Source organism: Meles meles, chromosome 9 (genome assembly GCF_922984935.1).
Source record: "Meles meles chromosome 9, mMelMel3.1 paternal haplotype, whole genome shotgun sequence".
NCBI lineage: Eukaryota > Metazoa > Chordata > Mammalia > Carnivora > Mustelidae > Meles > Meles meles.
Window position 1 is genome coordinate 99453928 of NC_060074.1, and position 14365 is coordinate 99468292.

Genomic DNA, 14365 nt, shown 5'->3' on the forward strand with positions numbered 1-14365 from the left:
ACCTAACAAAAGTCACTGTAACCTATAATATGTGTATGCTTTCCCTCTCAAATCTGTATTTTCTAGCTTTAGGTATTAATACTTAAATTAATGACTTGCCTATAATCAACTTTAATTTATAAATTAGGCACAGTCAGCGGTTAACAATAACTACCAGGAAAACAGAACAATTACAACAACATACTGTAATGAAGGTTATGTGATTGTGGTCTCTCTCACTCTCTCTCAAGATGTCTTATTGCCCTTGTTGTGATGATGTGAGATGATAAAATGTCTACGTGATGTGATAAAGTAGGTGAAGGACACAAGTGTTGTGACATAGTGTCACCTGTGTGACCTTTGAGGCTACTTCAGGAGTGTCATCTGCTTGCAGACCGTGGCTGTCCCTAGTGACTGAAACCACAGAAAGCAAGACTGTGGATAGGGGAGGGTAAGGTACATATATAGTGATGAGAAAAAAACCTCTTTAAAGGCCTGATATACAAAGGAAGCCATTGTAGATTTCATTCTAAATCAACATGATTGTACATAAACTTTGTTCAAACCCAGAGCCTGATTTATGGCCCACCATGCACGCATTGTACATCTGCTTTGTGAATGAGTAGCCTAATGGGAAACTGTCTTATCCTTGAGATATTCATCAGTGCTCCCACTGCCTGCAATCCTTTACAATAAAATTCATGATTCCTCTCTATATGTGAAACTATAAGTTGTTGAGCTTTAATAAGATGTAGAAAGTACTTAACTCTGTTAAAGATTGTTCATTCTCTGGAGCACTTTCTTCCCTGTAAAGAACATGTTCCCCAGGCAGCGGTGTTCACTTGGGCTTGAATTAAACTCTCCTTCTTACTTTTGGAGATTCTAAAAGATTTGTTCATTTTGTGTCAACCAGAAGGCCTTCCTTCCTTTCTCCCTTTCTTACTCGCCGCTTTTGTGCATCTTTCCAAATATTAGATCACACTACAAATCCAAGGTCACAAACTGGTGGCCTTTGGTCTAGATACAGCAAAGAAAACGTTTTGTTCACAAAATATTGGGGAAAATTTGGGCGCCTGGGTGGCTCAGTGGGTTAAGCCGCTGCCTTCGGCTCAGGTCATGATCTCAGGGTCCTGGGATCGAGTCCCGCATCGGGCTCTCTGCTCGGCAGGGAGCCTGCTTCCTCCTCTCTCTCTGCCTGCCTCTCTGCCTGCTTGTGATCTTTCTCTGTCAAATAAATAAATAAAATCTTTAAAAAACAAAACAAAACAAAATATTGGGGAAAATTTAATATGAAAAACTGGAAGATCTGGCTCCACATGCCTATATGGCGATAATATTACTGATGCTGCATTTCCAGCTTAACACGGTCTCTCCAGTCCCTGACCACCCACTCATCACCTGTAAGCATTTGAGTTTATATCCTTCTGATACGAAGCAATACTGGTTGCTCAGTAGCAACTTGCTTTTTGTATTTAGCGTAGTATCATGGCATTATCAATCAGGATGAGATTCAGCTGTGTATAACTAAAAACACCCAATTATGATGGCTTAACCACTAAGGGTTTATTTTTCTCTTAGGTAAAATAAGCCTGAAGGTGGATGGTCAAGGGCTTATATGGCACTTTAGGGCCATATGGAACTTGAGTTCCTTCCATTTTCCTGCCCCATCTTCCTTAGGACATGGTTCCTAGTCTCAACGTCAGTTAACCATTCATAGCGGCTGAAGAGCTCCAGGTACTTTATCCACGGTGTAGGCAGAAGAAAAGTGAAGGGGAAAAAAATTGGTATTCTGAGTAAACCTTTTTTAAAGTTATTTTCTAGAAACTCCACTTAACTACTTCTACTTGTATCTCACTGGCCATAACTTAATTGCACTGCACGATCAGTTGCAAATACAACTGAGAAATGTTGCCTTTGGGCGGGGCACATAGACCCATTAGTAAAATCCAGGTATTGTTATTAAGGAGAAGACATAAATATCAGTCTCTGCTACATTGCCCTGCAGGTTATTACTGATATATGGAAGATTGTGAATGCCTCTTAAGACCCAAGCTCCCCTTCTTCTATGACAGAAGCAACCTGAGATTTACCTGGTCAGAGAGGCACTTGAAGAATGTATCTCTAGGGCACCTGGGTAGTTCAGTTCTTTAAGTGTCTGCCTTCGGCTCAGGTCATGATCCCAGGGTCCTGGGATCAAGTCCCACTTTGGGCTCCTTGTTCAGCAGGGAGTCTGTTTCTCCTTCTCCCTCTGCCTACTGCTCTGCTTGCTTGTGCTCTCTCTCTGTGTCAAATAGATAAATAAAATCTTTTAAAAAAAGAATGTATTTCTAAAATTCCAAATTTTAAAAACAATTCTTCATGATCATAATCTTCTCTCCCTCCTGTTACAGTACTTTTATTTTTTTAGGATTCACCAAAATAGGATTCCTAAGGCTAATATGTACTAATACACATAAATAAATTGAGATCAATGACTAACTTCGTAGGAAGTGAGGCAATTCACGTTTTCAGAACAGTGTACAGTGCAAGTGCATGTACACTTATCAGCTCTGCATATTTTTTCTCATTTTATCGTATTTTTTTAAAGATTGCATTTATTTATTTGAGAGAGGATGAGTGAGAGGGAGTGTGCATAAGCAGGGGGAGGGACAAAGAGAGAGGGGGAAACTGACTCCCTGCTGAGATAAAGTGAGCAGCCATCTTGAGGATCCACCAGTGTGGGTTTCCCTGATGGAACTGTTTAAGTTCCTAACCTCTGTTCTAGGGACCCATTTGGTAAGATCCTTTCGCTCCTGACTTACTACCGGTAATGCTGGAAACAACTGTTTACCCCAACCAACCCACTCCCTTTTTCTGTCACAGCTGATCTTCAGGCATCTTTTCTGAAAGATGAAATGACCTTAAATGACCTTAAATATCTGATGTTGTAAAAGGCAGCAAAGAATCCTCACTTAGCGTCTTCTAAAATGTACGGAGAAAAGCAACTATGCATCTGAACAGAAAACCACTTCTGCATGACTTCTTGGAAGACAATCACTGAGGAAAGCCTCCCCGGAGGATTATTTATCTGTTTTCTGTGAGTAGCTGTGGATGTGCTGGGCACTAGTTGGTGATGATGATTCCTCTAAGTTGTCTCTCCGCATGTTTGGTCCCACCTGGATGTTACTGCTCACATAATTTCTATCCCTGGTTTATAGCACACAATGTATTATAAGACCATTCACTTCAATCTTTAATTTGTGGGATCCATTCCCTACCAAGCAGCCACATTTCCTTGCTTATATCTTTTTGATGGCTTCCAGGCTGCTTTTAGGCTAAATTTTAAGATTCGTGGAGAAGTCTACAAATCCTTGCAATTTGATTCTTACCTCCCTGGCTCCATCTCCCATTGCAACTTCCCTGACTCACTTCACTTTGAACATTTGGGTCTTCTTTGAATTTGTAAAAGGAGCCAAGCTCTTTCCCACCTCAGGTCCTTGACTTTTGCCACTTCCTGTTCTGGAGGGCTCCCCTTCCTCCTCACCCTTTTCTCTATCTCCTGCCTCATCTTTAAAATGTCACTTTGTCAGAGAAGCCTTCCCTATATTCCACTTCCCTCCCATTCTTCCACCCTTATTTTCCATTTCTCATAGTTCCTTGCTCTCTGGTATTGCTTTTAACACAATTTATGTTTTCCCACTAAACTGAACTCTTGAGAGCAAAGACCTTATCTATTTTGTGCCCAGTGACTACTCAGAGGCAGTAGGGTCCCTGCCATAATTGAGTAGGTGAGCAATACTTATCTGTCAGATGAGTGAAAAGCCCACTTTCCATCCCGCAGCCCAGTCTAACAACTTACTCTTATCTTCCGTTGTGAATATGACATCCTTTCTTAGGGAAAGTATTTATTTCAGCCACATAAGCAAATTGATGATTTATCGGAAGATAAGCCGGGTGGAAAACTGTTAAACTTCTAGGTTCCCCAGGTGGGGTCCCACGCCATCACCCGAGAACTTGTTGGAAATGCACATTACCAGGCCCTTCTCCGGACCGCCTAAACAGAAAACTCCGGAGATGTGGAATCCGTTTCAGCAAGCCTTCCAGGTAACTCTGATGCACATTTAAATTTGAAAACCATTGTTCTAGGCTCTTCAGTTTGAAACCTTTTTTTCGTAATTTTTTTTTTGGGTCCTTAACCTTTGGTATAATCCTGCTGGTAAAACAGTAAAATCCTAAACTACCGCAGAGGGAATCTTTGCCGTCATCCAAAAGCCTTGAATAACGAACCGTTCGTTTATAGAGTACACATTATGTAGAACGCACTCCCAGGAGGTTTGTCTTCCTCGTGGGTACAGGCCTGCCCCTGGGGTGGCCTACAATCTAGACAATGTTGTAACACTTGTCATGTGCAGTGTAACAATGCACAGGTGTAAATAGCTAAAAACTCCGCACGAAGGCAGAAGGGCTACGGAGCAAGCCTTTGTTTACCCATCCCCCCCGAGTGCTCACCCGCGGTCTTATATCGCTCATTTGCACCCAGAAAAGTCGACTCTCCAAGTTACAGGAAGGTTGTGTGTAGAACGTTTTCTATTAAGCCAGTCTACCCCGGGGAAATGGAGAGGATATTCGCGGCTGCAGGATGCAGTTCTTCCATCCTAGCACAGAAGTAATTGAAACTAAAGAACCCTTCCAGCTCAGAAGAATCAGAGGCTCCGGCCGACTTCCCCGCCCCTACCCTCTGGGAAAACCCGAAGTGGACTTCATTAACGTCGGGAGGCGAGTGGCAGTTGGCGGCAGCACGTCATTGCGCATGCTCTATCGCCCCTCCCGCTCGGAGCCGGAAGGGGGAGCGCTCGCGGCCTGGGCCTGGCCTGGCCGGGGCGGCGGCACCGGCGGCCATCTTGGCTTCCCGGGGCAAAGCGGCGTGGGGGGAAGAAGTTGTAGGGTGGGGGCAGGAGGGAGGAGGAGGGGAGCGAGGGGGAGGAGGCCGCGGCGGGGCAGGGCGGGGACTGTCTGCCCGCCTGGGTTGCGGAAGTGGTAGCCGCTGACCGAGCCTGCTGCTTTCTCGCTACTGCTTCGGCTTCCCGGCTCCCCCCCGGACGGAGAGGGCGGCCCGGCTGTGGATGGTCAGATAGCTCCGATCTCCTGCCGCCAATCCCTGGCCCCAATCAGCACGGAGCAGACGGCGGCAGCGGCAGTAGCAGGCGAGGAGGAAGATGGCGGGACGGCTGCCGGCCTGTGTGGTGGACTGTGGCACGGGGTAAGGGGGTTGACGGGCGGGGGAGGGGGTGGGGAAACTGAGGCGGAGGTGGGAAAATGGCGGGGGAGGGTGGAGGTCGGCAGATTGTGTGCTGCGGCAAGGTGCTGCCGCCGGCCGTGTCAGTCTTAGCCGCGCGGTGTTGCCAGGGGTGGGGCCCGGAGCCAGGGCCTCCCTTGTTGCCTGGCTTCACCCGCTGGGACCGGGGCGGGGGCGCGGGGCTGAGAACCCCCCTGGGAGCGGCTTGCTACGCGCGACCCCTCCCAGCCCTTCCCCCATCGGGGTGGGCAGCGCCGCCCGAGGAGACGTGGGGCCGGTCGCCCCTCCGGGGCCCGCGGTGCGGTCGGGGTGGTCGCAGACCCAGTGCACCCGGCTCTCCTTTGCCTCCACGTCCCTTCCTGCCCGTGGATTTGGGGACCGAATGGATCGAGCGCGGGGACAGCCTGGCAGAGGAGCGAGAAAAGAGAAGCACTCCTTGTAGGTTTTGCAAGATTGCTGTGACAACACTCTGCCCAGGGGTGTGGGTGGGGAAAGGGAAGAATCAGACTCTGAAAATGGGAACCTAGGTCGGGGCTTTTATTTGACCACCCACCTCCTCTCGTATTCCGACTCCGGTCTTTTCCATCTCCTACTGCGCTTATACCGGTGAACCAAGTCACATTTTAATTTGAGAGAGAAAGATGTCATGTGTTACTTCTCTTGCCTCAAAAAAGTCCCCCAGTGAGCAAGCGCGCTGCAACTTCCTTAGTTTTGTCAAAGCCGCTTCCTGCTTTCAGTCTTTTATACCCTTATAAGGTAGTTTTTCGCTTCCAACCTGAACACATCTTATTAGAACTTTCAAAATTTAGCGTATTCCAAACATTGAATTACTGGTGCCAGTTACCAGTTTATGCGAATTTAAAAATATATATGTATTGATGTTTCGTGGGGCGGGAGGAAGGGAAGCACCAAAGAAAATAATTTGTGTGCGTTCGTCTTGTGAAGGTATCTCAAAATCGAGAAGGAAGGTATAGAGCTATAAAGGGACATGGTTGCATTTCAAGGAGTTACCAGATCTGCAGGATAGCCTTTTTAACTGTAGACTGGCGTTAAAGTGTATTAACAGGCATTTTAGAGTTTTGGCACACTTTGTATTTTCATTAAAAATACTGTCTATATTTTAATGTGGAATGACTTCTTAATGTTGCAGTGTTGGGAGTGTGTGTCCTGTGCCGATATATGGTTATATTTCTAATTCCCAAAATAATCCAGTGGGCGGGGGGTTATGAGAGGTAGAGTATTAGCCTAGTTTACCTCCTTTCATTATTCAGCAAACTTTTGTTGTTTAAGGGATTGTATACACAAACTCCTCATTCCGTTTGTTCTCTGTAGAACAGCTCTAGCTCTAATCTTCATGCTCTGAACTTTGGTAGTGTGACTTTCTAAAATCCCAGCCGTGCATGTGGAAACACCGATTTATTAACATTTTCCTTTGGGAAACACCAGCGTACTTTAGCCTTGGAACTTCTAAATGTATTGTTTTGATGGACAGTTTATTAAAGTTATTATTTTTTAATCCCATCTAATGTTCTTGAGCCAGTATATATATATATATATTTTTTTTTTTTTCTTTTTTTCCCCCTCCTCTCAGTCAAATTGGTGAGTAGTTTCATGCTTAGGGTCAGTTTTAAAATTAGATTTGGCCCCAGTGAGAAGGAATTTTCAGGTGTGTTTTGTTAAAATGAAAAATACTGCTACATAATTAATAATTTATGCTTTAGAAATTATTGGGTTGTTAATAAAATTAATGTAGATAATTGTAGTCCTAACAACTAACATGGTAACAAGTAAGATGTTACTTTTTCTCACTCTGTTTTTCTCATTTCGAAATCAGTTCTGGTTATTTTTGAGTTAGTATACTAGGTATTTCATTGAGGTTAACTGTCCTTAAGTGACCTCCTTCTGATAGAGCAACCCTGAATTTGAAACACATCCTGAGTGACCAGGAGATGTGGGAGGGGTTCAGTCCATACTTAGGGTTATTTTTGTTTTAATATTTCAGTTATTACTACATTATTACATGTTACTTTACTGCATTAATTTTACCTCACAAGGTGAGATAGTTAACTGGACACTCATGCTTTAAATGGAACTAATTAGGATTCCCCATTGCCTCTCACCGTTTTGTTTTTTTTTTTATAACCATCTGTCAGAGCTCCATTTATTTTGGTCTTCAAAAGGTTTTTGGTCTTTTGTGTTGCCTATTAATGCAACTCCTGGAAAGTCACACCTGCAGCTTTATTAGCACGAAGGGGATAGCACTTTGAGATTGGGACTGCGATAAGCATATTTAAGTAAGGCCTTCATAGGGAGTTTTATGTTCCAGAGCACTGTGGTCCCCAGATGCAAATTGTGTGGATGTAATTTGTACTTTAGAGAATGCATTCATCTATTTGGTCTATAATTACTATTACTCACTTAATGTAAGTGATAAAAATAAGTGAAAAGTTACAACCTGAATCTGGTTGCTTGTTCCACTTCATCAGGTAAGTTAGGAAAAAGATTATTGGAAAAAGTGGCTATCTATGAAACTTGGTGTTCTCCAATAAGAAAAGCTATTTAAGAGTTAGGAAACATGAAGTTTAAACCCCAGACCAAAGTTAGAGATCCTCCAGCAAAGATCCTTTAACTCAACATAAGATAAAGAATCACCTAAGCTGAGATCATAAAAGAAAATAACTCCTTTGGAAAATTATTTAGAAATAACTGTTTCTTTCATATTGATGTCATATCTGCACACTTTCTTGGTTTGTGTTGGAATAGTGCTGTAGGAAAAATATTTGCGTAGAGATTTTCATTGATAGAACTGGTTGCTTAAGAAACTAAATTACAGAAATATCAGTTGTGAGGGAAACTTTTTTTTCAAAAGCACTTTTATAACATTGTAACACTTGTAAAGTTTAAGAGGATCTTAAGTTATTTTTTGTGTTTTCACTCCAACATTCAAGTCAAATAAAGGAACTCCTTATATACTCTTTTTTATGCTATAGCTCAGTTATAGAGCTCTGCATTGTCAGATTTCCTTTTCCCCTTTATGTCTCTCTTTTTTAAAAAAGCTTTTATGTATTTATTTATTTATTGTACAGAGAGAGACACAGTGAGAGAGGGAACACAAGCAGGGGGAGTGAGAGAGGGAGATGCAGGCTTCTGGCCAAGCAGGGAGCCGGATGTGGAGCTCCAACCCAGAAGGCAGACACCTAACCACTGAGCCACCCAGGTGTCTCTTTTTTATCTGATCGGTACTGCTGTGGTAAATTATTTCCATTATGATAGCAGAGGTTAATATGACCCTGCTGGAGAGCTATATATTGATATCTAGATAGATTCAGATTTAGAATGAATTCAAGAATTTCCATAATTGACATAAGCTTCCTAGCATAATTTTAAAATGTAAGCATACATATTTTGTTTGGAGTCAGTGGATGAGGAGCTTATAAAATTCCTACTGTGGCCACATTCTAGCAATTAGTACAGATAGGATAATCTTCTTTGAGAACCAATGGGGAAGAACTGAGTGGGTGGGGAAAAACAAGTGGGAAGTTCATGTTTCCTATGTGAATTCTGTACATAATATTTAATAATAACACTATTTCTCCAGCCATATCCAAGGGCAGAAACGTTTACAGTATCTTGTTGTTACCAAAAGACACAGAAATTCTTATTCCTTCAGGGGTTGTGTTTTGTATGCCCTTTGAAGTAAGTGTAACAGGCTCCTGTGGAGAAGTCACTTTTTTTTTTTTGAACATTTAAAATAAAATTTAAATTTAATTAGCCAAGGTATAGTACATCATTAGTTTTTAATATTATTTTCAATTATTCATTAGTTTAATATGATACCCAGTGAGAGTTGCAGAAAGGGAGGAGGGTGGGGGGATGGGGTAAATGGGTGATGGGAATGAAAGAGAAGTCATTTTCTTACTTAGACTTACCTAAACTCTTTCTCCTTTCCTTCCCCACCAGTCTCTTTCCCTGCATGCACATTCTGTGTTGAAATGCTGACTTTGGGTTGTGTATATATATTGTATCTAATGAACTTTCCAGCCTAATTGTAAGACACAGTTCAGAAATTTATTTTTAAGCACAGAATGGGAAGCTGCACTAGCGGAGGACATGCTGGCCAGAATTTATATTTATCTTATTAGTTTCGTGACAGTCATTCTTACTTCATTTTACAAGTGAGCAAACAGGATTGGAGAAATGTAAATTACTTTTCTAGTGGCATGTAGTTAGCAGGTGGTAAGAGTTGCTATTTGGACTTAAGCTTTTCTGTATTGAAGCCCTGTGTTCTTTCTATTACACTGTGGGGATTCCTGAGCCCTTATCAGAATTTTGTACATTTCTTTGTTTTTATTAGTAAGGCTAATTCTCTTCTTGTTTAAAATATTATTATAAATCTTAGCCTTATGCATTTGATTTAATGAATTAGAGAATTCTTGTGGAAATCTTTCAGATTTTTATTTATATAAGTATATATGTATTTATATATATCATATATAAAAAATTATATATATGTAAAATTTATATATAGTGTATGTGAATTCCTAGCTTATTTCCATGTCACTTTGCTTACATTGAAATTCTGGAAAAAATTTACTCTGCGTTTTATCAGGAAATACTAACAGCTGATATTTATTAAGAATTACATGTCAGACCCAGGGGCGCCTGGGTGGCTCAGTGGGTTAAGCCTCTGCCTTCGGCTCAGGTCATGATCTCAGGGTCCTGGGATCGAGCCCCACATCGGGTTCTCCGCTCAGCGGGGAGCCTGCTTCCCTGCTTCTCTCTCTGCTTGCCTCTCTGCCTGCTTGTGATTTCTCTCTGTCAAATAAATAAATAAAATCTTTAAAAAAAAAAAAAAAAAGAATTACATGTCAGACCCAGTGCTTTATATCATCTCATTTAATTTTCACATCAACCTAAGAATTATATCTGTTTTAAAGACAGAAAAAAATAGGGTTTAAAGAGGTTAAACTATTTGACCGAGGTTTTGTAAATAAATGTGGTATAGCCCCTACTCTATATAATAGTCTCCTTACATAGAGGATGAGCCTTTAACAGTATTGAATCATTTAGATATTTTTTTGAGAAAATTCATTTATGATGTTGTAAAGGCAGAAAGCAGTGTTAGTAACTTAAGGATTAGTTGCACAGGTAAAAGAAGTGGTATTGCCAAATCAAGGCTAACTATAGACTTGGCAGCAGGTCAGACACTCTTGGAATTGTAATGAAAATGTATAATACAGTCTGATTTCAAGAATCTTGATGACATAAGAGCTAAAAATTATTTTTAAAAATTAGGACGATAAAAGATCGCACTTTATCGAATGTTAAGATACTTAGTTTTGTGATAGTAATAGCTGTTCTATAGGTTGTATGAGAGATTATTGTGGTCAGGAAGAGTCAGGAAGTTGCAGTGAAGGTAAGATAATACGCTCTCCTTTTAAGGAGTTGGACAGATTCAGGAGAAGGAAGTGCATATGCAGCAGAGAGAAACTGCTTTTTGTATTTAGCCCTGTTGGAATACCTTGCACCACCCCCTTCTGTTGGAATTGAGGACCACGTAATAACGCAAATCTAGATTATATAATATGAAGGGTAACTAACATTTATTGAGCACTTACTGTACCAGGTATTCATTGTGTGTCAGCAGAACTTTGATTCAAAATATTTTTACTTGATAGGAAATAAAAATCCTTTACAAGAGTAGTTAAATGTTGTAAATAGGGCTTTTAGAATATTTGCAGAATGGGGGGTGCCTGGGTGGCTCAGTGGGTTAAAGCCTCTGCCTTCAGCTCAGGTCATGATCTCAGGGTCCTGGGATCGACAGCCCCCCCCCCCCCCCCCCCCCCCCCCCCCCCCCCCGCATCGGGCTCTCTGCTCAGCAGGGAGCCTGCTTCCTCCTCTCTGCCTTCCTCTCTGCCTACTTCTGATCTGTCTCTGTCAAAGAAATAAATAAAATCTTTAATAAAAAAAAAAAGAATATTTGCAGAATGGGTGAAAGAAAAAAAAAGAATATTTGCAGAATGGAATGCAGTTGAAACGGATGTAGAGGAGGTATTTGGGATGAAGTTATGGGACTTGACACATAATATGAACTCACATCTTTGTTGAATGAATAAGCAAATGAATGAAGGAACAAGAATTAGGGTATGGTTTAAAAAAACTGCCTGGGAAACACCCCATACCCAGTGACTCAGAATCTCAAGGGTTGGACCTAGGAATATAAATTTAGGTGATCTTCCTAGATAATTTTTAAGCAGTCCTCTCAGCACCAACTTTGCAGAAATTCTGAAATAGGATATTGGCAGTAGGAATAGAGCAGAAGAGGAAAATTTGGGAAACACTGCTTTTTTTTGTTTGTTTGTTTGTACTTCTGCAGTTATATTGTTTTGTATTATGGTTAGCAAGGACTTTGTAGTCATAGCTGTTTCTGAGTTCAAGCTTTTCTAGCTATATGACTTTGTACACTTTAAACTTTGCATGTCGCATGTTTCCCATGTGTAATTTGGAGGTCATAGTATCTACCTTATGAGTGAGGTTTTTTCATTTGTTTCTTTTTTTTCTTTAAAGATTTTACTTATTTATTTGACAGAGACAGACAACACCGAGAGAAAGCACAAGCAGGGGGAGAGGCTGAGGGAGGAAAGAAGTAGGCTTCGTGCTGAGCTGGGAGCCCGCTGGGGGCTCCTCCATCCCAGGACCCTGGGATCATGACCTGAGGAGAAGGCAGATGCTTAAGGACTGAGCCACCCAGGCGCCCCTGTTTCTTGTTTTTTGAGATAATGCATGAAAATGGTTAGTCACAGTGCTTGACACATAGTAAAAACTTGATACGTCATAATTATTATAGTTATCAATTAACTCTTTTTTATTGAATTGTTATTTTTTAAGGAAAGGAACACAGTGTCTTACGGATATTTATTTTTCTTCTGCAGTGCTTGGCTTAACAGTTCTTTGCACAGTCAAATGTTTTTGCTGATTTGAGAGATGAAGGTATATAGCTAGGGCTTGGCAGTTGATTGTGGTGGATTGTAGTCATCAATGAAGATGTCAGGATTTTGAGTTTGAGTGGGACAGTTAAGGGAGTTGGTTTCAAGAAGCTAAGTGAAATTGTTATTTGTTACTGAATTTGGATGATATCATAATTGGGAATACTCTAAAGGAAGTTAAAATACAGGAACGTCAGGAGTGAAGATAGAGATGTGGCAATCATCATTGCGATTTATAAACTGAAGCTAATAAAATAATAGATAACAAGAAGATTGAATATTAATGTTCCTCCTTTTAAAAATCTTCGATATGTAATCTGCCTTCTTGAGCATCACAGTGAGAAGAATGAGTGAGCACACATGGCTTGAAGTGATGAGTGATCACCTATGCTGACAGCTGGTCTTTTGCTTCATCCTTTTGCTTTACATCTTTAAAGCAGAATCTTTTTAGGACATTTTAGCTCAGCATAGGGCTAAATTTCCCTCCACAGTGTTCCTCCTTATCCAGTGTGCTTTCCCACCTCCAACAGGTGAAAACAGCTGAATGATTGAAGTAGGGGCAGGAGTTTGGAATGGTTAAAATGTAGCTTCAAGCAGTATGTTTTCTGAAACAAAATTCCTATATGATAAAGACATTTGAATCCTTGTCTGTAATTCTCTTGGAACTTGCAGGCTCTTTTATGACATTACTGTTCTGTAATAGCCACTGGCATAGAGGCAAGAGCAAAGCAGTTAAGTAATAATAACACTACATTAACACGCTTTATAGTTTACCAAGCACTTATAAATTCATGTATTATTAAGTAACAGCACAAGATAAGGTGCTATTATTGGATTAATGTTTAAATTTGGTTCTCCAAAATACGATAGTGACTAATATCACTTTATTATCTTTATATGGTGGTTTTATTATCTTTATATGGACCTTTATATATTTTTTTCAATTACTAATATATGGACCTTTATATTATACAATAAATATATGAAAGATACTTCCATAATGGATTAATACCAGAACAAAAAAGACAAATAGTATTTTCATTTTTCCAAAGGACCATTCGTGTAATTTTATTTTCTTTCAAGATTTTTTTCAAAGTTTTTTCAAAACTGTTGCCTTAAACTCATGTCATTCTGACATACTCCTTATAACCAGTAAAGGGACAGCCTTGAATTTGTGTGGTCTGATATATTTTCCTTTCTAACTCCTCTCTACCTCTAACACATCCTCACAAAAATATTTTATCTGGTCTGATGCTGAACATTACATCTTTAAATATTCTCTCCTTTAAGTCATCTTGCCCATTGTGAAAATGCAATTCCTTTGATAAGGGTGTCTTTAAGACTTTTTCAGTTACAGTACTTAGTGTGAATGAGGGATTACTACAAGGAAATTGAAAGTCTTAAGATGGGGAATTAGGGTGCAAAATGCCTTACAGTTTAGGGTTGGAACTATGTTTTGGAACTATGTAAAATTACTATATTTTTAGTATTGGTCTATGATAAAACTATTTTTTGCTTAGTTAAAGTCTTAGAGCTTAGTATAAGTTTGAGGTGTTTTTCTTGAAGCATTTTTACCTTCAGTTATTTCGGGGCTGCAAAAATAGCATTTAATGTGTATTTGTGAAACTTACTTTAGTGAATTAAGGGAAGTGCCTAAATGACTTACATAGAATTATGGAGATGAAGAAGACTTTGAGAAATAATTTAACTCGCTCTTTATTTATAAATGAGACAGAGGTCCAGAGTTGAGAAATGTTTTTCAGGATTACTCCTAGTTATCATTTGATAGCGTTGTTGAATTCTCTTCAAATTTCTTAGGAGTTCATATTTTTGAGTTATAGTAGTTAAAGTTTCTTCTTGCCAGTTGAAATAACAATATATTTTTTTTAATGATTAAAGTAGTTTGGTTGAGGCCTGGTTCAGTACATTCTTCAGAAATCTTTAAGTGTTTTTATTGTTATACAAATGCATAGTAGATGGCACAGATGCAAGACTAATTTTGTTTCCCATCATAACATTTTAACACAAATTCAGAAATTATTCATAAAATGAATGCCTTTTTTTAAGGAAATATGCTTTTTTAATTGTTTCAAGCATTTAAATTTTAGAAGTACTTAGTTTAGTT

General features: G+C 40.2%; 1 protein-coding gene across 1 annotated transcript in view; it reads left to right on the forward strand.

The window, feature by feature from the left end:
• Positions 1-4969: 4969 nt before the first annotated feature.
• Positions 4970-14365, forward strand: part of ACTR3 (actin related protein 3) — a 60545-nt gene continuing 51149 nt past the window's right edge. The window contains exon 1 of the mRNA XM_046019101.1: positions 4970-5218. Coding sequence (XP_045875057.1) covers positions 5175-5218 — 44 coding nt within the window. The 5' untranslated portion in view covers positions 4970-5174. The remainder of the gene's footprint in view (positions 5219-14365) is intronic.